Source organism: Lasioglossum baleicum, chromosome 4 (genome assembly GCF_051020765.1).
Source record: "Lasioglossum baleicum chromosome 4, iyLasBale1, whole genome shotgun sequence".
Taxonomy (NCBI): Eukaryota; Metazoa; Arthropoda; class Insecta; order Hymenoptera; family Halictidae; genus Lasioglossum; species Lasioglossum baleicum.
Window position 1 is genome coordinate 19,619,910 of NC_134932.1, and position 25,377 is coordinate 19,645,286.

Below are 25,377 nucleotides of genomic sequence, written 5' to 3' on the forward strand. Positions count from 1 at the left end.
CTTGAAAGAGGCTGTGTGTTTCTAAGGATTAGGAGACCATATCGGATTGAGTAATCGGGTTGAAGCTATAGTCTGTTGTGGTCTCGAACGTTTATGAATGCAATATGATCTTTCTGCTAGATATTTCTTTAATTAACTATTCTCTCTATCAAATTCCCTTTCCTCTTGTTAATCGATTGTTCCACAGTGTTATAGAAATTGTAGTGAAAATGATTTTGCTGGTTCTGAATTTATTTCTGAAATGTAGAATTTAAAACTTTGCAACTTCTGCACATTCTCATAAAAGCGAGCGGTATATATAAACTTTTATCTCGAGAGTTATTTGTGGATTAATTTGATTGCTTGCTCGTATCAATCACCATTGTGCTTCACTGGAAACTTCATTCTACAATCGACCGCAAATGATGATCGATTTGGCGTGTAATAACGCATACGTAAGCAGAGTAAAATCGCGTAGATCATCGGCGACTCGCGTGGCGTGAGTCACGTGAATTTATCCGCGCGATCAGCGTATCGTAAACAACCCATTGTCGACAACAATCGCTTTGATCCCACGGATACGAGTCTCATATTTCGATGTTCGAGGCGGATGAATTCGAGTCGCGATATTTGCTAGGCCATGTGGTCTAGGGGAAAGAATTTCGGCGATTAAGGGTGTAGCTGAAGAGGGAGAGTCTGCCGCGAAGAATGCGAGAGACCGGTGTGGATAAAAGACAAAGAGCAAGAATGGCGATCGGTGGAAGTGAGACGGAGAACGAAATAAGAGGGAGATCGTCGTGTCTAGGTTGAAACGTATGGAGCCGGCAGCCTGCCGTGAAACACTCCATTCAATGGCGTTTTGGCCCTCAGCTGGGGGTGGGCGGAACGTTCTCGTGGCTATGGGGCCATGGGAGAAGCGTGTGCAAGTTATACGATTCAACATTCGATGCACAGTTCGCCGAGGTGTGCGGGCCAAACTCCGCTTCCAACCACCTCCGGAAGGTCGGCCAAGGGAGGTCTGCGACTGACGGGAATAAGAAAGGCGTCAAAGTCAGCGGTTCTCAATCGCTCGAGAGCTCGTACCGTAGCATCGCTCCAGATAGCTACAAGTACTTGCTGAATTACAACCCTTATACATATTACAAACATTAAACCTATTGGAATACAAGATAACGAGGACGCGGATTAAACAGTTCAATCTGCAACCCACTTAGACTCCCTAGATAATGCTAATTTTCCTTATACTGATTTACGTGAAAAATTTCTAAACAGTTAAATGTGCAATGCGTGCAAACAATAAAGAATTCCGATATCAAAGGTTCGGATAATCGCGGTTTTACTGTGGTCAGGAAAAGCTGAAATAAATATCCAGGAAGCAGGCGAAACTTCTGAACATTTCGGTCGCAAGAAACACAGGAGGTGAACGAGACAGAGATTCTCCGTCCTCCGAGAAACCTGATAACGCGGAACATGCAATCTCTCGAATGACAATCAACTGAATCAAACCGCGGCGTCATTACCCCCACTCATTCGGCTTCTCACGACACTTGACCAGCTTGCGACGATAACCGATGTGCGGTAACTTTCTGCGTGGTCAGCGCAAGAGCAGCTGTTCGGAGTCGGTGTTTACATGGAAATTGCCGTGGCAGCTTGATTGGATCTTTAAACGCCCGACGTTCCTCGTCAAACTTCAATCCGACGGCTATTCAGAGGATCGAGGAAGCCTGTTGCGAAGGATTTCGCTTTATCCAGGTTGCGGAGGTATGTATCGCATATTTCTCACGAAGGTCGTACCGATATCCAATTACGATCGAGCTTGTGCATGAATGTCGCGCCGCCTCTCACACGTACAAACCGCTTACATAAGATCTCGTCGTCCGTGTGTTGGTCTCATGCGATGGCCATGCCGCGGCGCGGCGCCGCGTTCCGAAGCGACGACGATAAGAGGAAATGCATATCACATATGTAGGCATCGGTGAGGCCCCGACGCGAACCGTCGAGACTCACTTCGATTCTCAATTGCTTGTTAATCCGTGTCAATTATCGCCGACCTGTTTATAACGATTTCGTAACACACCCGCCTCCTTTAACCAACAGTAGTCCACGCACCGACATCGTCAACTGGGTCGCGGTAACCTTGACGACTTCACCGAAGCGTTGCGATGCAACCGAAACGAGCGACCAACGAGTACAGCAATGATCGACTGACTGGGCCGTAAGTTGGAATTTTAGATAATAACCGGAATAATAGGCGAAAAGTGTCAACACATGATCGATGTCAACGACCAGCCTTGGACCGGGAGAAGGATACATAAGGAAAAGAATATCGCAAAACGTGGACTTCAGCTGGAAATACATTTTTACAAAGACCACGAATAGATTGGTCAGAGGACGAAACGTCGAAATCGGTAAAAACAAGAAGAATTATTTGTTGCGTGGCTTTCTCGTGAAAATGACGACAATCTTGAAAACTATTTAATCAATTGACTTCTATTGAGGAATTCAGGTCGTCGACGAATTCTTGCTGCGTCTAATACATGAAGCGAAGGCTATTCTAGTATAAACGACACAATCTAATCAGCAAATTGTCGGGACATCGAACAGTTTCGTGGATCTCAAGTACGCCATCTGGCCAGTTAAAGATTAGAGGATAGTTAGACTAAGAACAGCGATAACGATTGCACGATCAGATCGCCGTTGGAGCAATGACCGAGAACGTTCCTTAGTTGTTTAATGAGCGGGAAGATATAAGCGTTTGGCCGGCGGTATTCTCCATTTCGACAAGGAATTCCACAAAATTGTTTTACCGTTCGCCGACCCGCAAACTGTGTACCTTAGGGAAGCTTACGCCAAGCCACAGTGTCCAGGTTGACTTAGGACCGGCGAAGGGACTGGGATGTGTCGAAATCAGGTGCCAATGTAAACTGCACGCTTACGACGCTCGATCAAGCTTACCAGGACGCCGTTGATTTCGCAACGGAAAACAAACGACAGCCGTGCTGGATTTTAATGGGACCTGCCCATTTTTGATGGATCAAGGTTCGTCAGCTGGAAGATTCGTGGAGTTTTCTTGGCCAACGTTCTACATTCTCGAGACAGCAATTACCCTGGATGTCAGTGACACATTTCAGACAAGATACACGAGTCTACATGGTGCTGTAGCAAAATTTGTAGGATTGCAATTCTGACATTAGTGCTCGAAAAAAAGGAGCCATCTCCGAAAGAAAATTCAATATCACCGGGTTCAATTCCAATCGAATTTCTAGCTGTACTGAACGATGCGGTATCTACAATCGTGGGCGCCACTGAGCGAAAGAATATAAGCAATTCTAGCATTGTTCTCAGAAGTCACGTGCAAAGCAATGGGGCGACGGTGTTTACGTTTTAGGGGTTTTCTTCTTTCTCTCCTATCTTTTCTTTATCATCGTCGAAGACTGCCGAAGTTATTCTGTGTTTCCTTATCACGTGAAACGTTCGGGAAACCAAGGAGAAAAATGATCGAACGGTTTTCAGCGGCGATTCACTCGCGCTTCTCAACGTTTTCCCTTCTCCCTCTGCGATCTCGTTATTCCGCTTTCCCGATCCCCTTTTTCCCTTTTTCACTCGAGGACACGACGATTCGTTTTCCTCCGTGAAAGGAGCAGATACCACCGACTCGCGGAGGGTTCTGTATACATCTAACAATAGCGATATTGTTCGGAGCGTGAAAAAGTTCGGGAGTTAATAACGAAGAACGGGAGAACCGAAAATTCGATGTCTGTGTTCAAAGTTGCCGAATTGGAGGACCCTGCCGTTTTTCGCAATAAATAATTTAATATGTAGTTATTCTTCCAGTAGACAGCTGAAAATGTGGTAATTTTACTAATCACAATTATCAAGGACCCTTTATAGCTATTCAGCGAACAAGGGCGTGCCCAAAGACCATCAAGTAAAGCAGAATGTTCATCAAGGATAAATCAATCGCAACTATTTCGCCAGAAATTCCGAACGATCCTATTGCTTGCAATAGTACGGAGCGTAAACGTGCGAATTACGAAACGCTTTATCGATTGTTAAGTTCAAAGAAACCGAACAGTTGCGAAAGGCGTGACCCACTCGGGGAAAGAATGCGAATGGCTTTTCGAGTCGGTCCCGTTAATTCGGCTCATTTGCCTCGCGCAACAAAACGGTTTGAACACGAATGGGCTCCCGACGGACAAGGAAAAGCGGAGGCATTTGTAATCCGTTCCATGCCGGGCGCGATACGATATTATTCCATAAACTCGTCGGTACGTCGTTTGGCTTTCCCAGCTTTTTAGCGGACCGCTTTCGCCGCGACGGAAGATCTATGCACCTGAATAAATGTATTATGCGGAACGAATTGTTCAGCTTAATACAGCGCTCCACTATTCGCGGCTCCTCCAACGGTTAACAGGGACTCGTCTGTTTTTATCCGGCACACGGATTCGCCAGCTATGTACTCGTAAACGGTACTTGTTCAAGATTAATGTCGCATTTGCTACGCTTACAACGCGTATAATGTTATGCGTCGCATCCAACTCGCGGCGTTATGAAGTTGGAGCTCCGTTCATTGAGAAGCTCCGTGAACGCTGTGTGTTTGCGCAAGCTCTTAAGCACGCATACCATTGTTTTCGTTTCAGATTCGACGAACAGTAGATTGAAATTAACGATCATACACGAATACGATTACCCGGTGAACGATTTTGTTTTCATGTTAGGTATATCATCATTGACACACCGATCTCGCATGGTTACAATCATTCATAATTCAGTAGCAATTTCTCGAGGAATAACTTCAAGTCAGCTTTCAGTTCACTCGAGTAAATAGGAAATTCGTCGGACGCTGAAATTTTACCGAAAATCAAACTTTTGATGCTGTACATAATTGTCAGTGTCGCAGCGACACCTTTTGTTCCAGCAAATGCTCCCAAGTGTCGCTAATGGGATTTTGCGACAGAAGTTAATCGTTCCAGCGCTGAAAGGTTTTCGAAACGGAACAAGAGGCAATCGTAGGCGACGATGCCCATCAAAGGCTACCGTAGCGTTTAGAAATCCGTCGAAAATAGAATACATATGTATGTAGTACGGTAAAGGGAGAGACGGTGTATCCGTGACACAGCACGCCGTTTCGCCAGTGACTCACCGTGTCCAGATTGAACAGGCTCGACACCTTCTTCAGGAACCCGTCCTGCGACTTCTTCTTCCTCCTGGTGGTCATCCTCCTCTCCTCGAGTTGATCGCCGTTCGATGTAAATTAATCCAATTAATCCGGCCGCTCAGATACCACTGAGCCACATACTTTTCTCACGAAACTCACGGAACCTCACTTCACCGGAACAAAATGGCAAAGGTGCATTCACAACGATTAGGATCGATCCTGCCGCGGATCAATGGGACACGGTAACGCGGAAGGAAACGTGGCGAACAATTCTAATCAGAAATGGATTCCTAATCTGAACTGCATCGCTTAGCGTGACGAGGTACGTTATAAATGAATCATATTGGTTTAAAGTGTAAGGCAAAAATGGGTGAGATATTATCATAGAATATTTAATCCGACTATTACATTTCTGGGCTGCTTATGGGGGTTAAACAAATCAATAGCGCCAGGTCACTTCCGTGGCAGTCAACGTTTTAAAGTTGCAAATAAGCTGTTTTCCAAACCGCAGAGCCACGCGGACAGAGCTCCACTAAATTGTTTATAACACATACCGAGGCATTCGCAGCTCGATGAAACTTGACAAACTGATAGACAAGAGTACGTAGAAGTGATCGGCAAAGCCATAAAACATTATCTTACGCTTTCCTAATAAAACGAAAAGGGTTTGCGACGTGGATAATATTGTGTCCTCGGCCGGCAGCGGGTCCGCGCGAGCTTAACGTACGGTTGCAACGTGAAAGTGCCTCGGCCGGTTGAAAACTCAATCTAAAGGAAACACGAGACCGTTGCATAGACCGGTAATTTTATATGCGTCAAATACATCATAGATTCTGTGTTACGATTACCGGGTGACACGGGAGCCGTATTATGCTCCCCCGGCGGCCTATTTCTTACGAACCCATGCCGCGTTTATGCTCATACTCGTATCGCACGCAAGTGCAGCCCAATTGATAAAAGCCCAGGGACACCGACGTTGTCCTACTTGTATCGGTTAACCCGATTCGCTTCGCAAATAAACGCAGGAAATTATTCTTCCTCGGCCGATCTCACGTGCTCCACCGCCGGGACATTATGTAATATGTAATCGTTTCTCGTCGATAGACGGACGCGACGAGGTTGCACACGTGAGTCATGTCAACTTACGAAACCTCCGATTCAAGCAAATGAAACGGAAAGACTATACTCGTGCCCCCCATGCGCAGCGTGCTAAAAGAAATCAGAGGAAAATCTGTCGCGTGAGCAACTACGCCGGCATCGGTGGCCTCGTTGAACCGCACGGACATCTGATATCCACCGTAAACTATGCCTTGCGATTCGTTTTAATCTACTCTTTTCACTTGCGGTGAAACATTTAGAAACATTGTTTTATTAGTCTGTTAACCGCGTCGCTTTTTATCTGCGGAAACGTAGAGGAGAGTCGTACGGTACCGGAAAAAGCTATAGACCTCACTTTACTGTTAGTTGACTGTACTGTCGATGGGGAAACAAATAAATAAGACGATTGTTCAAGCGATAGTCTAAAAGAAGTACCTTCGAGAATATGTTGAAAAATTTACGAATAAAACGGCGAATGGTCAACTAGACAACATCAATTTTGTTAACCCCAAAACATCTAAACATTTTATCGGATCTAGAACATTTTCATTATACACACTGAACTTAAATTTTACGGCTGCTCAGTGTTGCCATTCTAAAGCAAAGGACCAATCTGAACACCAATTACCAGAATAAATGTTTATAACAATTACTATATAAACACTCAGCGGTCCGTTATTTAATTCATAAACTGCTAAACCGAGCGGCGAGTCTAGTTTCTCCGACGTTCGATGACCGTTACCGGCACGCCACCTATTTCGAAATCGATCGAAATCGATTCCTCGCGTTCCGCGAAAAAGGAACGAGTCGAACGAACGAACGGCGCGGCGGTTGCGAGTCACGCTCCATCCCGTGCACCGAAAACCGAGGTGCCAGTAAAGGTTAGTAGATGCTCCTCGTAAAGAGAATGCACTCTCTGGTTGGACCGGGTGAGCTGCCACGTTCTGGCCGATCGATCAGTGAAAGTACGAAACACAAAGTGGCACACGACCCGGCGCGGCACGGCGCGTCTGTCCCGATGTCCGTCGACACAGGTACGTGCACGTATTTTTCCGAGAGCGGGAGGCTAAAAAACCCGATTCTACGCTCCCACGAAAACTGTTATACGCTTCCCTCCTTACACAGCTACTCTACATATGTATCTACGCGTGCATGCACGCATGCATACACGAACGTCATTCTATGTATGAGCGTGTATACGCCGGTATGGTTATATCGTAAACAGGTTGTTCGTCCGTCTCACTCTAGTGCGCGCGAAGCGTACTCCTGTGCAGCGTACCGTGACGAATGACGACAGGGATAAGGAAACCCACGATTGCGAGGCTTCGATTTCCACGTGGACATATGTGTGTAAACTTGACGCGCACGCTTTGTTCCAGCGAACGAAACTTCGTCGCTCTCGAGAGCCTATCGGAAACGGCAGCCCGATTTGTCAGCGTAGAAAGCGACACGTCAGATACGTCACACAAAATTCACTGTCCTATCCGCCGTTGTCCTTCGAGCTTATCGCGTAATGACACCGAACGTCACGTAGCAGCTAATTCGTTTCTAGAAGTATGTATCGCCGCTCGTTAAATTTTTATCTTCGAATTCCTAACTCCCCGATCGCCACGTGTTCCTTCCGCGTGTACCCGCCAAAAAAAGAAGCGAAGCGAACGGATTCACCGTTGCTTCCTTCTCTCTTTCTCTCTCTTTCTTCCTCTCTTGGTGTGAACGTTGCTTTACCTTTCGGGAGAGAAATCACAGATTCTCACGAGGCGCGCGCATTTAGACGATAACGGGGCGACGCATTTGCCTACACCAACACCACTGCACTCTTATCCGGCGTCCGCTTGGAAATCACAGTGTATCAGGACGCCCCTGCACGCACGATTCTCGCATTCCACGAGAGACCACGGACGCACTCACACAGCCGTGAAACAGGTTGCTCTCCTCGCTTGTCGGTCTCGCTCCAGAACGAATTTCTACCGCCAATCGAGCCACGATATTCTCTCGATTCGACACACAGAGCCGGATAACCGGAGAGAAACAAAGGACAAGCGGCTGGGACGAACGTCAAAATGTACACGACAGTCTTTCTTGATCGCATAAAGAGTTTGCGGTTCTCTATATACTTGCATCCGCGACTCGTCCCCACCTCCTCGTTTTATTTGCCGTTGTCTCGTCTCGACTGGCTTCCCGTTTCCCGACTGTACACTGCTCTTCGGTGTAACGTCGGAAGGCGTACCGGTAACATAGGTTAGAAAATCACTGTCGTAGGATCGCGCGTTGTCAAACAATGAACGCCGGACGGTTTGACGTTTCGCGAGCCCGTAGATTTTCGCGACAGTTCACAGAGGCTCGCGTGACACGGTTACACGGCACTGCTATAACGCCGATTAAAATCACCGACGCACCGGTTGGGAGGTTAGGTCGCTACGGACGCCTCCTCTCCTCTCCTCTCCACCACTCCGCGCCGCTTTCTCGCTCTCCGTCTCTCTCCCGCTCGCTTGCTCGCTCGCCTCGGTCGCGCGATTGTACTCGCAGAAGGAACAAGCCGCGTCCAGGAAACGAAACGTTTTTCCCGCCACGCACACACACGGCACGCCACTGGTTGTTTGTCCGCGATACCGATCGAACCCGCGGCCCGGAATCGAACGAGCAGCCGAAAATAATTCGAGCGTGCACACGCAGAGAGGCGAAACGTCAAGAGCTCTCTCGTACGCTTTACCGAGCTGGCCGTGGACAGGCCTCTTTGCTTGCTGACGTCATCGCTCGGCCGCCGGCATGAACCTCGCTGCACGCACGGAGAGTGCCGAGCCGAGCCTCGCCGGACCTGCACGAACCTGCACGATCGTCCTCGCGAGAATGCCGCTCTGGGCGTTATCTAAATAAACTTTTATTTCGATTAATATTTCGGCAGGTGTGGAATAGATTTTCCCCGACGTTTAAACAGGTGATTTTAATCATACAAAGCTTCGAATCTGTGACATAAAAATGGTCAAAAGTTCAGTGAATCTTTTACAGCGATCGACGATCGATATCTCAATATGTATGTACCGCGTTTTATAAATTTGTAATTCTAGATTGTTCACGGGACTGAAATTGTGCTAGATTATTTTGATAGTTTGCAACGTGTGGTTTTCATTCGAGAATAATGCGGTACTTGAAGCAGTAATTTCCGCCGTGGTAGCCTGCTTTCCCGTAATTCCTCGCGAGGTATTATTTCTGTGGGAGTTCACGGCGGCGTAATTTTTTATCCGTTATTTCAAACGAAAAAGTGGCCAACTCCACACGAAAGTAGTCGCGTTCGTTCTCTACCGTGTGCCTCGGTTTTCCCCTCTTGCTCCCTTCTACGTATCGCTCGCTCACGGCAGGAACGTACTAACCGTGCCGAAGACGTTCGTCCGTGGCGACGACGACGCCAGTTTCGTGCCTGGCCGATCGCGAGAGGTTGTGCGGTAGTTTTGCGGCCGGGGGAAGTTGAGATAGATACAAAGATATCGCTCCGAGCTCGGCCATAATGATAGCCAGTTTACACGAATTTCGGCTACTACCTGTACATTACTCTATTTACATTTCCTTTTACCTGGTACGAGCTCGGCGAATTCTATTCCACCGAACAGCCCGACTAGAATGCTTTCATGGCGATTCGAGTATTTTGGAGTAAACCCTCTGACCAAACCAGCTCGTACACTATAGCAAAATATAGTTATACTGAATTTTTCGAATTATTCAAACAAAAAGAATGAATTTCTTAACAGATTTAACCAATACTTCTCAACCCTTGCATCGAGTTAGACTCGCAATGAACTCGAACAGAATTCACTAAAAATGCCTTTCTTTTAGGGCGAAATAATATTCTATTCCTTTGTAGATTGAATTGTTGATACTAAAATTAGTCTCCCGCAAACGAGTAGGTAACGAGCCGTTGCTTAAACCTCTTGTTTTAGTCTCAATTCAGAAAGTTTGATAATGTTACTTAAATTTTTTCATGCTTTTGAAAACATTCACGGTCTGAAAAATACGTCGGACGCAAACGACCCTGGTTTACGGTACGAAGTTGAAAAACCTTTTCGGAAGAAGGATTAATAATAAGACGATGAAACAATTGACCATGATGACATCAATCTCTAATTGCCAATAAATCGAATGTAACCAAAGTTTCATAAAAAAGCGCGGTACATTCTAAGAATTAAATTAGTATCTGGAAATCCTTACAAAACGTCCACGGAATTAGACCACCGAAACGTTCGAGAGTTTCAGCCGCAGCGGACTATTATCGTGCAGCAAAGAAACCGATTGTAGCATTCGTAGCGTCTCGTTTCGGCAGCAAGAATGTAGCCGCGCGTCTACATTCGCGGAAACGTTCCTTTCCCTCTTAACGAGTCCCGTAATGGGCAAAAATTTCTATTAGCGCTCATTGCGCTTGCGTGGCCGTTCGCCGGACTTTAAATGCAACGCGCCGCCGAGCAATCCTCGGGTTCGGCTTCGGAGTCGCCTTTGAAGGACACGTGGTGCGCCTGCGAATCGGGAAACTCGTTTCAATCTAATCCCGAGGAAAAAACGCGGGCCCCGTTCAAGCGCACGCTCGTCGAGTCAAGAAATTCCGTTTCGACAAAAAGCCTCTTCCCGATGGAACGGGATCTCCTCGGATTCCTTCGGTGCTTTTTCGTAACCTTCGCCCCAGGAAAAAAAAGTTGCGGATTACTTGCGATTCGGGCGGACGTTCAACGACCGAGTTTTTTTTTATCCTGCAGCACCGCATGCAAATCCGTTGAGGACACAAGCCGCGTATTTAGCTGCACCGTGATTCCCCGTGTGCACTGGTCCCCCATTCCTCGCGCAACTTTAGGGAGTAGACCGTCATATCGTTAAAAACAAATCGAACTTTTTTCCATTTTCTTGCGATTCTATGCTTCTATGTGTGTAGAATATTGTATTACAGCGATTTTCCCCTTTTAACCGTTATGCGATTTAAAACGCCCTTACTGTCCGGGTGTAGGGAACAAAATACTGGCTTGAATGGAACTTTAGGAAAGTATTTTTCAGGTGTTACATGTGCTTTTAAGAAATATAATAAAATGAGGTTGACCTTTTTTGGCCGTCTACAGGAGAATGCCCCCTTAACAGCCTCTTTGTCTCTCCCCTAGATTTTAGTGTCTTGCCCAATGGAATTGACCGCTTGAACTCCCTCTGATTGCGCCCGGAAAATAAATACGCTCGCGGCCGAAAGCGGTCAGCCGGGCACATTCACGAGAAGCGTCCTTTTCTTTCCGACGCTTCGAGCCATATGACCTGGAAACTTAAACGAAACCTTTAGAATTTCCGGGGAGGCAATTTCGCTGGCGGTGCATTTCTCGCATGTTACCGTATGCAACCGTCGCGCCACCGTCGGAGTACGTCCCTGGAACAATGGCAACGTTTAATGCTGTCTGGCTGCTGGGGCGCAATTTGCATTCCTCTAACGGACTCGCCCGCCTTCGGGAACGAGGCCCGCCGAAATCGCGTACGATGCATCGAAGCCCGCCTAACGTTTGCGTAACGCTCCCTTTGTGCTGCCCTTTGAGCCGATTTCCGGCCAAATTTCCCTATCCGAACCGGAAATTACGCGAGGCGCCGCGCCACGCGCTACCCAATATGTATTCCGAAAATTGCCCGGCCGAAAATTGTTTGGCTGTCGAACGGACCGATTCCTGTACGTTTTCCACCCTCGCCAATACGATCAACAAGATCGATTCAATTTGGCAAATTGAATCGTAAGGAAAAAACGCTTGTCGATGTAATTGAGCGATGCCATCCGACGTATCGGTGACTTGAAAAATATGGGCCACGTTTCTGCGACGTATATCGAGTTCCTGTCGTTATTCTCGGTCTGACCTCCGCGCAGAAATTGTTTCGTATTACATAATTCCGTATCATGCCGAATCGTTAGGGACGATAACGACAGGATCGAACGGAATCTAATTAATCGTTCCGCAGTGGGGCACGCATTGGAACTATGAGTGACACCTATGTATTGTGGTGTCTGTACGGCAAACTCTACCGATAAACCATTCGCCGCCCACATCGTCGAGTGCCTTCGTGCGACTCCTCGTAGGAAGTGATGTACGATTATTATCGCGGAATCCACGGAGCCACTTGTCGCAGCATACAGCAGAGGGAGTTCTCCAGAGGTTCTCCTTACACGCGACACGCAGGGCACTTCGTAAAATACAGAAAATTAGACACGGTTTTCAGATTTCTCCTTTGCATTGACGATTGATTACTTAGATGATAGCAAATGCATAAAATAATATTGAAACAGACGTTTAATTATCTTGAAAATGAAGCTTTTTTTATAAATAGGTACTCACTACCATTTTAGCTGTGGAAGGTAGTAAAACTCCAAAATTTTTCAGATTTATTCTAGTTTTCCGAGTACAGGATCGTCTGGTACAAAAAATGGTTGCATGACGCGTTAATTAACGCCGTAACGCCGTAACAGGTAAAAACTCGTCGTTGCGAGCTCGTTGTACCGCGAAGGAAGGAAAAGGGCGGGGATGTGAACACAAAAAAAACAAAACAGAGTCAGTAGCAATGCAAAACAATTGGTATCGTTGTTTATTGAATCGAACACAACGGGACACCGGAGAGAATACCGAAGAGGATACTGGAGCTTAATTAGTGCGTGTCGGCGACCGAACGTCACGAGCTGTTCCATTTCTTTTCCCGCATTTTTCAGAGTTCGTTTCTCCGCGGCTGAATCTCAGCAGTCCCTGCCTTGCGACCCTAGTAATGAGAGAAAACAAACAAAAAGAAAAACAACAACGGAGGAGGGACAGGAAGTTATGTGCCGAACACCGTAGGCTAATCTCTCATAACTGGAGTGGCTCATTTGCGGCGAGAGTCGCGAATGCTCATCGAGCAAGAAAGGAAAAACAGAATGAGAGCGAGAGAGAGAGAGAGAAAAAGGTATACGTGTAGGAGCGAATGCGTGTGCCAGAAAAGGGACAGACAGAGAACGAGAGGGAACGAAAGCTGTGATAAAGCCGGCAATGGTGGAAGTGGGAGGGGGGGGGGGGTGAGTTAAGGTAATTGGCACCAAGCCCTGTTTCCTGTGTTAGTTACTGCGAAACATTGCGCGTGAAGGGGATTTTCGAGATTTTTAATACCCTGGAAACGGATGAAGCGCCTCTTTGAACAACAATAAAGCCGTAATTACAAGCGAACCGTGAAAAGCCTAGAGTACAGTTTCCCAGGCAGATACGACGCCATGAAAATTAAACGTATTTAACTGTCGAAACAAACGCGAAAGAGAGACGAAGGGGGGAGGGGTTGTCGTGACCGGGCAGAGACGACTTCGAAAAATACACGGAGACAATGAGAAGTGCCTCGGCGCCTGGTGCACCGCAAACCTTATTACGCCGGTGAACAAACGTCCCGGTGATCGTTGGGCAAACGTTTCGCTTGCTGAGACTGTTTGGCGGCTAATTCGCTCCGCCTTGTGGTACATAGCGTCAGCGAGAGCCTCTTCTGATGTTCTCAAGCACCATCGTCCGCGGGCCGCGATTCTTCAAAAATATTTTCCTACGAAGACGAGGAGCAGAAAACTTGAAAGAGAAGTCCCCGCCCCCTCCCATGGAAGCGAGACGGAATAACGCGAAGGGAGACGCAGCTTTTTATCAAACTTAATTAGCATTAGCACACAAAACCCTGCTATCCGCGCGCGAGCAACACGCACACGAACCGCCGTACCTTTTGCCCGGAATTCCTCGAGCAGAAGACGTCTTGTCCAACCTCGCGAAAAGGAGAACGATGAAAGAGAGCACTGCCGCGCCGCGCCGCCGTCGTCGACGTTGTCGTTGTTGTCCTCGTGTTTCCTATATTCGCCGCGATCGTTATTACGGAAACATTTGACGTCTCGGACGACCAGCGTCCCGGTTCGACCACGTTGCACCCCATAAATCTTCGGCGAAGGCGATTCTATCCGAATTCGACGAATCTCGCCGCAGCAATCCGATCTGCACGCTCGCCCGACAATTCCCGTGGGAGCTCACGTCCGCAAATCGCGGCGAGATTTCGCACGCCGACGGTATTCCACCGACACCGCGCTTTCGCCGAGATCCTCTACCCGTTGGACAAGCGAATTATTAGTTTGATGCATATCGAATTCCGGAATTTCGGACGAACCTCTCCGCGACTATATTTTTATTCAATATTGTCTAGGTGAAGCGACAAATTTGGGTGAGTTTAGTACCAACTCTACAGGATACTCTGGTTTTAAACTGTCAGAAAATGAATATTTTTGGATTGTCTTTAAATATTGATATAATATGAGAGAGAGAGAACCAAACACAAAACAGTAAAATTATTTAAATGTCTTGAAATTAATGCAGACTTTAGTTATGATAAACTTTGTCTTTCCTATTCTTTTGTTATTAAATAGGTTGTTTTGATTTCGTGACTTTTTATGGGCATTGATCTGGCACTCGATGAGTTACCCTGGTCTCACCCTGTATCTTTTCCGAATGCACACGGGCTCGTGTCCGCCGGGAAATATTCGTGAATGTCAAAGACCATGCATTTACCGAAATCAGTTTTTCGTCAAGATGGCGTATCTTTTCGCGAGCGCGCGAAATAAAGCGAAACCATGAAGGATTCGGTTGAAGTGAGTTTTCACGGGGCGAAAAGAGTCCCGGCGCGAAATTGTTGGCCGTGAACAAAGCCGGCGGTAGAGTGATCTGCTTCGTATCGTTACAAAGGGAACAAAAAGCGCAGAGAGGACGGCGCGGCGTAGCGGGTGACGCATTGTGAATATTCGGAACAAGAAGATGGAAGATGAAACATATCCTCTCCAGGGAAGACGCTATTGAGAGCCGGGTATAGTACGTTCGAGTATCTACGGCAAGAGTCATTGACCGAAACTCGATTTCTCGAGATGCTCGCGAACGATATGAAGATTTCCAATATTGAAATTCGAGGGAAGATGTCTTCGCGACGAGCGGGGAAGTCTTGATTGGATGATCCTTCGGATTCCCCGTTTTATAAAATCATGGAGGAAATATTCCACCTTGGCGTTCATCCGGCGATCGTTAACAGCAACAATGGCAATCGAATCATCGTGATCGAGCATTCAAGCCGATTAGTAGCCGGTCCTCGCGAAGGGCCGACACGGTCGGCAAATCTCCTTAGCCGAGATAAATCTCGGCGGGACATTACGAACATTGGAGGAGGAAGTCGAACTTCTTAACAAAGAGTTCCACGGATAGGGAGTCTACAGCGGTATCAAGGTTTAACGAATCTTTTTAAATTCACGGCGCGCGCGTCCCCTAACCACTTGGTCCCGCAGTTTTCCACGGTTTCCTTCCTCTTACTCTTTATCCAGCCCCTCTTCCACTCCTGTAGTCTGAGCCTGTATTGGCGTATCAGCGTGGGACAGAGCCCTAAGGCGAGAGTAAACCCGATTAGACGGTACACTAAATCTCATTCAACCAGCCTTCATTGTTAAGTGCCTCCGCCGTCTTTCTTTCCTCGTAAAAAGCGTTCCACAAGCGCCCTGAATTGCCAAGCGATGTTCCCTCTCGCGGAAATGTTCTTGTATTTTCGCCTGTTCCCGGGATTTTTTACGGCCCCCCCGTTAAACAGCCGATCCCCGGAAACAAATTATGCGATTCGCAACTTATCGAACTGTCCTCGGTTCAGGAGACAATCGCGACCCAACGACTTAACGATCGCACCGATTCCCATTTCCACGATTCCCTTTTCAAGTGTAGAACGATTGCACTCACTCGAATGGCAAATAAGTTGAAATAAGCCAAGAAGAAATATTTAAAGTCAAAACTGAAATATAGAAGAAAATCTTATTAGATTAATAACACACAGCGTTATTAATCAACGTCTTTTAAGCCTTAAGGGACTTGGCAAAGTCCTTGAACTCTAATGAAGCTTTTTCACATTTGGCACAGCTATCTGCAAATTCTAGAAAGCAATAATGTCAAAATGTGTATCTTATACAATAATCCTCGCGTAATAAATTTTGAAAGACTAGAGTCAGTACGATGTACTTACACACGACCTCGTCGAATTGTTAACACCGTGCAAACATTGAGAAGATTATAGCCATCCTTCCAGTAACTAAAGTGTTATGGGAGCTGTCAAATAAACATCACGAGATCTCAGAGTACGGTTTACGACGAGCCTGTTTATTGCCGATACGGTCGTTCCATCGGCGGAGTATGAAACGAAAATACGTACGCATAATGAGTACGTCGGTGAACACCAGGAGCATCGGAGTTCGCATCGATTAATGCGTAAGGAGCATTACAAGGGGAGATTCCGCGATCTGGTAAATATTTTCACAGGCGCTAGTGCAGCGCCGACTAATCGCTAGTACTTAACGAGAAACGGTGGGACCTTGATGCGCTGGTCGTTCCAGCGATCGCATCATTAAACCACAACGCCCTTAATAACGATGAGGTACCGTGCGCGTTGCAACCGCGTAACCAGATGGTAAGAACTCGAGTCGCATGCATCACTGTCGTGCAAATTGCTTTTGCACCCCCGCACACTCTTTCGTCACCACCGTAGCCCGCGTTCCTGCCGTTTGATCGTCCCTAGCTAACCCGTGCCAATACCACCGAGAACGCCGCGTGATATACTGCGAATGATTTCCACCGTCGAAAATGCATTCTCGCATTCTCGCATTCTCAGCCCTGCCAAATATCCTCACCGCTCTTCAAATTACAAAAGACGCTGTCTGCCGGTGAACCAATCGGCGGGATCTCGCTCTGATAATTTAATCGATGCTCCGTGTTAGTACCAACGCATGCATTTCAAATTACAAATACTTCCAATCCGCGACACACTAACGCCGTAGTCCACTGTTCTTTTAATAAACTGTTCATTAATGAGTAATGGTAAACTTGTCGAAGTGTTACCTCCTCGCCAATTTCAATGAGTTTTTCCTTTGCAAGTGTGTGTATGGCGGTCGGCTTCAGTTTAAGGAAAGGGCTCTGCCCTAAAGAACAAATTCGGTCATCCAAAATAGACAGAATTCGCAATAGTGGATCTGACAGTTGTTCGCGAATATCTCGGAAATTAAAAGAGACCGCCATGTACTTCCAAAGGAAATAGTTGTTTCTAATGATGACCTTGACAACATATTTCAAAATCCAAGAGGAAGTAACGTTTCGACAAGTTTACCTAAGTAATGCGTGAAAACTTGGGGCCGAAAGATTTTGTAGAAAAATTGTGAATAATCCAGGAAAGATACACGGACATTGTAAAAGAACAGTCGACTATCCATCGGCATCATCCAATAACAAGAGGGAACAAATTCAACGTGAAGCAGTTAGAAGTGACGTGCCAAGAGGGCAATGCAAACAGGGTGGTTCATCAAGGTCGAGATCGTAGCAGGACAATCTGAGAATTGCACCCGCGGCGAGACACGGTGCTATAATTAAAGCGCATGACGTCAGGAAAAGATGAAAGAACAAAGCGACATGCTTAGAGCGAAAGCAAAGCAGTGTCGGCAAACGTAAGCTGTGAATGCTCACCTGGTCGCCGTCGTGTCCTTGCCAGCTGTCGTGACTCTGCAACAAGGAGAACAGAATATGAGTATAGTAAAGCGTTAACGTCAGACAAAGCGCGGGAGGAAAGTGTGCGTTCAAAAATTCATCCGGGTAACTAGACCCCCGACTTCTCACTTAAAACGGAGTTCTTGTTCGTTACATCTACCCGAATGAATTTGTAATCGCCCTCTGTCTCTGTCGCGAGTTTACGTTCGCTCCTTCCGATCCGAAAGGAAGAGCTTGCTCCTTTATCGGTTGCGTTTCAAACAATAATGACCGACGACATTTCCGCTGGGGAAACAGATGCTTTGCAACAAATTTTTATGGCGGTGCTTGTGCCAAATGTTCTGAAACGCGTTTTATTTGCTGTTAGAATCGGGCAGGGTGGGCGGAATCCACCTGTGAACTGACCACATCGTCATCCAATTTTCCACTCTTCCATCCCGCCCATGCATCGCCGAGATTTATAACAGGAAATTTGGTCTATGACCATTCGCGTGATTGCGCTCCTGAAAAACTAAGAGAAATGGCCCGTGACGGTGGCGACGAATAAATTTCTATCAAACGCAACCGTCGGTATCGTTTTATCTCATAAATTTCCGAGGATCGAACCGTCTGTTAATTTCATATATAGATTCATCTGTCGTAAATGACACAGCGAAACCTTCGGTATTGGAAGTAATAGAGAAACATACAGTTGCAGATAATACCACCGCAGCTTTTTCTACCGATATAGTATTTATTTCAGATAAATCGACGCGAACAGATAAATGTTTTTCGCATCTTACCAACCATTTCGAGCTTCCGCACAATGGTCCAGGCGGCCGATCTAGCAGTTCATTAAGATTTTAGCACTGTTTGGAAGTTTAAGCGTGTAACAAAGTCGTTGGATTCGTTTCGACATCAGTTACAATATTATGAAGTCAAATATTAAAAATTAAAGGTGACCTTGATTTTTTATTGAATAAACATTTTTTTTTTAATTTTCCGTATTGAAATTTGTAGGTGAAAATGATTCTGACGGCATCATACAAGGAAAAGTACACTGTAAATATTCCAATTGGAACAAATGCGGAACTATTTGGAACTCAAAAGATATTCCATGTAAAAGGAAAATAACTCCGACTTTCTGCATTTTCAACAAATACATTTTCAAGGTAAAAGAATGCTCTTCATTTAAGAAAAATTTTTTTTAGAAATATCAAATAGGTTCGAAATCAGTTCATAAAATGTGCATTTTGGCTGCTCTTTTCCTTGCGTAACTTGAGATTTTTACCTTTCTCCTATAAACTTTTTCCTTTTATTTAGACGAGAAGATGTAAGAAATACAAGTTTCGTCTAAATCTACTGGATAACATAGGAAAAAGGTAAAAATTATAGGAGAAATGCAAAAATTTCTGATTACGCAAGTAAAAGCTTAATCCTTTAGAATATGAGACAAGTAATTTTTTACCAAATGAACTGCTAGATCGGCTGCCTGGACCACTGTGTTCCGGTCCATCGTTGTTGTCACAGTTCCGTGTATAGATCGAAAATAGTGCAGATATTGATGCGACACGGAAGGAGAAGGATCGATCGTTAACGGAAATGATTACTGAGAAGTTGTAAACTGTTTTATGGGGCATTGTTGCGGGAATTGTTTCGTGGTAGAGGGTGCCGCCTCTTTTTCAGACAAACGGACGAATTCGCGCGAAAGGTCGTAACTCCGTTACGGTTCATTAAATCGGTGTAAATAATAACACGAGCTGTATAGGCTGCTATGTGTTTTATCGAACACGGAGGTAGACCGATGTCGGAAGTATAGACGGCGGTCGCTTGGTTAATGTTCAACCGCCTTGCTAGATTTATGGTGGCAATATAGGCGTCATGGAGCACATTGTGCTTTGCACCCGCGAGCTGCAAGTTGATCCAACGTAGCATTCGTTACGCGCAAGCATTCGAATGTGTGCGGCTTTCTTGCGTTGCCGAGTATATTGAAGAAATTCTTGTCGAAACATTAAGGTCATCATTTGCAGGAAAGGAGATACGGTAACGCGAGAAAGTAATGCTTCATCGGGATAACAATCTCAGCTTGCTGGTATTTACTGCTCTCGGAATGTTGCATGGCATCAACAATACTCGAGGAGAACTTGGTACTGTTAACTGTGTCTTTGTGAAGCTTCTTTCCGCTGAGTAACATTTATTTTTAACGAACCAAGTTTTATTTAATGAAACAATTAAAAACCTGGTGGTCTGGGTTAGGTTCAACGTATTTGTAAATACTTGTTTACATTCTAAATATTTATTTTCAATATACAAAACTGTCTTACTTAATCAAAAAATTAAATATGTTGCGGTCCCGTGAGATGCCAGGCGAGCAAACGCGGAACACGAATAATTGAATATTGAATTTAGAAAAAATTAATTCTCCCTCACTACGTCTTAACACTAAGGGCGGAAACGATGATAAGGTGGATGGTAGAGTACATAATGCGGATGCTGACGATAACGTATCGCGTTCTAACGTGCAAGGTATACCGAAACGCGATACAGATACGCCGAGGAAATTATTCCCATGATGAGGGTTGATACCTCTCGACCAGTTACTATCAAAATCCCATTACAAGGCGGAAGCAGTGCCTCGGGCAAATTCGATGGCGCAGTTGGATAATACCGATATCAATTTCACGTCGCAGAAGAAAAACAGACGTCGTATAAACTCGCTCGTACCTTCGGGAGACGTCGTGCAGAATAGATCCCTCTGATAACGACGCACGTAATGATTGTTTCTATACGTTCATTGCGAAACACATTTATTCTCAATTTATCATAATTCGATGCACTGCGTTCGCTGTTTCCACACAAAACAAACATAACGCATTTGAAGATAAACATAAATCCGAAGCGCATTTTTCATAACGAATAATAAACTCAAAACCTGAGACGAAGAATAATGCGCTCAGACTCGATGTTATGAACTGAACTTCCATTTGTTTTATTATTATTTGTCTGTCGCAATATTTTTAAAAGTCTTTGTTCTCGAAGGGTTGAAGTAATTTATAAACAATTATTTATGCACTGCAGATTTCGCGAAGTAATATGACAGGAAAGTGAACAAACTTTAATAAGATTTTTTCTGCAACGAAACATACTTCTTACTTTCTCCACTTTACATTTTCTTCTACTTGTGCATTTCTACGGTGCACAAATTTGGATCCACTCTGCGTGAACAAACAGAGTATCTTCATTGCCTTGTGATTTTACCTTCCGGTAACACAATGTTTCCGGTTCCTTTATTTTTCTTGAAGTTTCGGTCGTAATAAAACGGTATATATATTTCTAATTGAAAGGCTGAAAGACGGAGAGAAAGAGTATGACGGGAGTTGTGCGGGTTGACAACGGGAGATTTAATCGTCTAATGAAGTTAAACACCGCGTAAAAGTCGGGTAAAACACTGGACTGCTGGCAGACGGAGCCGAGGTAGAAAATGGAACCGACGGCCGCGGTATTATTGTTTGCAGAAGTTGCGGACAGGAACGTCTGATGAAACATCGGTTTTCTGTTTTGCTACGTTTCGTCTATGTTTTCATAACCGCGGCCTCGGACGATTTGTAAAACCGACGGTTACGTTTCGGAAAACAAACGGCGAGATGATCAGACATATTTGCGTCGATGTCGTCTAGGATTTCATGTCTGATTGAGTCGGTCACGAAAATATTTCGACACAATATAATTTTGATTATACTGATATTATACTGTACTTTAATATAATTCAACTCAGTATTGTACAGGGTGTTAAGAAATGTAGACATTGAAGCTGGCAGTCAAAATCGGCTATTAAGAAATATTAATCAGAATGGATCGGTTCTTTGGCTCAGAAAAAGAAATAGAAGATGAACATCTTTCAAGACTTAGAAGGTAATATTGATTATGATTGATTATGTTAGATTTCCGATAAACAACAGATAAACAACAATAGTAACTGCATGCTTCATTAGTAATAACTCTACTATTATTTTTTATGAGAACGGTTGAGTTTTGACGCATAGTTCCTTTTGACACTTTTTATCCTCATGATGCGTAGAATACAATACAATAAAAAAAATTTGACCTGGAATTCAAGGTCAAGGACAATTTTGCGGCAACTTTTTTTTACAGATCTCCATCGATCCGAAGATGTAGAATACGCCTATGCTTGCAAAGACCAAACATTTCTTAACACCCTGTACGTAACTGCATATTCATTCAAAATACACAGCTTAAAATCCAAAATTATATCGTGTCCCAATATTTTCGTGACCGACCGTATATACCTATTTTTCGTTATTGCACTATCGGGCTCACAAAGGCGGTCCTTTCCGGACCGAACTTAATTGCGAAGTTTCTACCCGAGCAAATTGGTATATTCGTAACTTTCGACAGCCACGGTGATGATACCTGAACCAACAACACTCGAAACTTTTCTCGTTTCAGATCAACTTTGTCCACGGAGTGCTTTACTTTAATTGCAAAGATCTTGTTTACATTGTGCTTGATCCGCCTGCGCGGCCATGACGCGCCGAATTTTATTGGTCTCGCCGAAAAGCGAATTCTCGAGGAATCGAAAAAATCGTAAGAATGCGAATCTATAAGAATTCCACACTCTTCGGAAGCTGTAAAACACGGCCGAATGGCGAACTTCATTTTTCATTATCGGAGGTACGACTTCCGTTCTGCTTTATGGAACGTATAATAGCCCAGACGTGAAGGGAGCAGATACGGAACGTCATCGTAGGAAGGTATAAAAAAAGCACTTATTCTCTAACAACTTCCCTTCTGCATTTTATTCGCGCTCCTGCGCAGTCCTGGCCATTCCAGTTTTTAACTTCGAGTTTATACGCTTGTAGAACTTCATCAACGTGTGTGTATCTAATCGAAGAATTTTAGATTCGATATTCGCTGGTAGTATATCCTGGTCGTTTTTCGAAAAATGGAGAAGCGGAACGGTCGAGGGGACACGGTCAAAAAATTCGTAACGCAAAAACTTTTATAATGGAGAAATCAGGTTACCGTGGAAAGAAGTTCCTCGCGCCGTGGAGCGGCGACGAGATTTATCAGTAATAAAATGAACGATGACTATGCCTAGAGGACAGAACACGAAGCACAGGGGGAAAGGACGATATTCACTAAGGGATGAGAAAGGATATGCGTTTCCCAAGGTAGCTAAAACTTACGAGGCACTCCGCTAAGTTCTAAGACCACAATTTAGCGTCTAAGGGGATTAGATCGACGACGTATGAGCCACCGAAGACACCGAGTATTAAATCGACTGATACAGGATTACTGCCAAAATGGCGAATCTAATCGAAAAACTCGTTAGCTTTTGTCATGCGACTGAAAAGAATTATAATTTATAATTTGAAGGCAGGCGCGATAACAATCGATGAAGAGAGCTCTACTACAGCCGGAAGGATTCTTTTAAAATATGTAAAATTATTCATGTCTTTTAGCACTTTTCTTTTTAAACAAGGACGCAAAATTTGACCACAGTCAATGTAAGTATGATAAAAGTTTATATAAATCTAGATACCGTGATATACAATAAAGCGAACGAAGTATTGATCGAATTAACTCGACGTCTTCCTTGGTTTAATAAAGTAAACTTGATCAACAAAGTTTTTAGTATCTAGCGTTAGGTAAATTCTCCTCATTCTTGACTTTCCCTAAGAATTTAATCAACTTATTTTTTCACTTACAGTAGTTTCAGAATAATTTTATCACAGGTGAAAGGAGTTATACTAAATAATAGAACTGTAGGATGACCGTAGAGTCCTTCGACACATCCGTGCATTACCGGGGCCCCTTTTAACTATAGCAGAACTACAGCTAGGGACAAACGTTAATAATTAAGATGTGGCATATGGCCGGCCAACCATGTACACCAGGGTCACACAAGATTCTCGAGCAGACCGCCCGGAAACTTCAGAAAAGTCCTTGTACTACCGGATTTACTAGATCTCGTGAATTCCTGAATTCCTGCGGATGCTTCGGATTGGGTTTCTTGTTTGTGCTTCATCGGCCTTCTAATCTCGGACACCATCCGAAGCGACTGCATGTCACGCACCTTAAGCTGGGAACTCTATTTTTTTGTGAACTCGAATTTTCTGGTTCTCCGGATAATGGCCGCGCGTAATAGCTGTCGGCTCCGGAACAGTTCGCTTCTACGGTCTAGTTTTGTTTTAATTGCTTTACAACTCCGGTCGAATTCGCGGGTTGACGTTTAACCAAAGTAGGGGAAAATCTATTCAACCCGCCAGCTTATTGACAATGTTTAGAAACGTTGCTGTTATTGACTTTCCTGGGACTGAGTGACTTGTAGGGATTTCAATACGGGCTAAGTAATTGTAATTACAACTCTCCCTTGTTCAGTTCGCGAATTCTGGGAACCGAGACGTTGACAAGTTGTAGATTCTGCTTCCTATTAGCTTGCAACTCGTTACACTAACAGAGACAGGGACGACGATAAATTAAATTGCATAATAGAGCTCAATTAAGGGTACAAAAGAAATTTTTTTAGAGGTGTGGGATGCAAGCAACCCTTTGAGTGATTTCATTAATAAAACTGATTGTAACAATATTCCATTACGTAAGCATTCACAATAAATTGATATTTTCACCACGTTTTTATTAACTCGCTTTCTTGTCTGTCTATTTGTCTGTTCGGTACTTTTGCAATTCATTTTAAACTAACTTCCCGATGAGCTAGAGACTTGAAAGTTTAAACGTAGCTCAGAACTGGATGACAATGAATTATTAACTCGTGTTCTTGTAAGTGAGTTATACAGGGTGCGGCCGAATAACATGTACTAGCGGACACGAGGTGGTTCCTTATGAAAAAATAAGTACAAAATATGGAATAAAATTTTTTCATTTGAAGCCTAGTTTTCGAGAAAATCGAATTTGAAAATCCTATTCGTACGTATGCTGTTACGGCTAACAAACGTTACGGTTCATCGAGCCGTAACAGCATATGTACGGATAGGATTTTCAAACTCGATTTTCTCGAAAACTAAGCTTTAAATGAAAAAATTTTATTCCATATTTTGTTCTTATTTTTTCATAAGGAACCACCTCGCGCCCGCTAGTAAATACATGTTATTCGGCCGCACCCTGTATATTTAAAATTGATAACTAAGAAGGATCTGGCATTAATTTGTCTTAATATTGAAATAAAAATCTTATAAAATTAATTTTCCTTGCTTCCTTGTTTTATTTTTCAGGAGAATAAAAATTAAACACATTGATATATTATTGCTAGGTAGGTATAACAATTTTCTATTTCAGATATGATCAGGTGAAGAGAAACTGAAATAAACCTGAAATTTATCACATGTCTCTGTTATAATCTCATCAAAATGTTTAAAATTGATTGAAAAATTTCACACACACAAGACTAAAAAACGGAAAATAATCATCTAATTAAAAAATTTTAATATACCACGTTTTTATAAAATAATTTTTCCTAACCCCAAACAGATAGTCTTGAAAAATTGTGATCGTGAATTTTTAATAGCTACGAAAAGTATTTGCAAGATTTGAAATTAAAAACGTGGGGCGCAAGATAATAGTACGGAGTGTAGAGAGTAGCTGCCG

At 44.4% G+C, this 25,377-nt stretch overlaps 1 protein-coding gene and 1 long non-coding RNA gene across 22 annotated transcripts in view; one reads left to right on the forward strand and one right to left on the reverse strand.

The window, feature by feature from the left end:
* LOC143208036 (disks large 1 tumor suppressor protein-like) overlaps window positions 1-25,377 on the reverse strand; it is a 397,450-nt gene that overhangs the window by 162,454 nt on the left and 209,619 nt on the right. For all 21 annotated transcript variants that reach the window (XM_076422075.1, XM_076422079.1, XM_076422072.1 and 18 more), the window contains one exon: window positions 17,752-17,787. In XM_076422075.1, coding sequence (XP_076278190.1) covers window positions 17,752-17,787 — 36 coding nt within the window. The remainder of the gene's footprint in view (window positions 1-17,751; window positions 17,788-25,377) is intronic.
* Window positions 1,204-24,655, forward strand: LOC143208061 (uncharacterized). The gene is made up of 3 exons (XR_013008825.1): window positions 1,204-1,740; window positions 2,077-21,663; window positions 22,219-24,655. It is a non-coding gene; the product is annotated as an uncharacterized LOC143208061 (long non-coding RNA).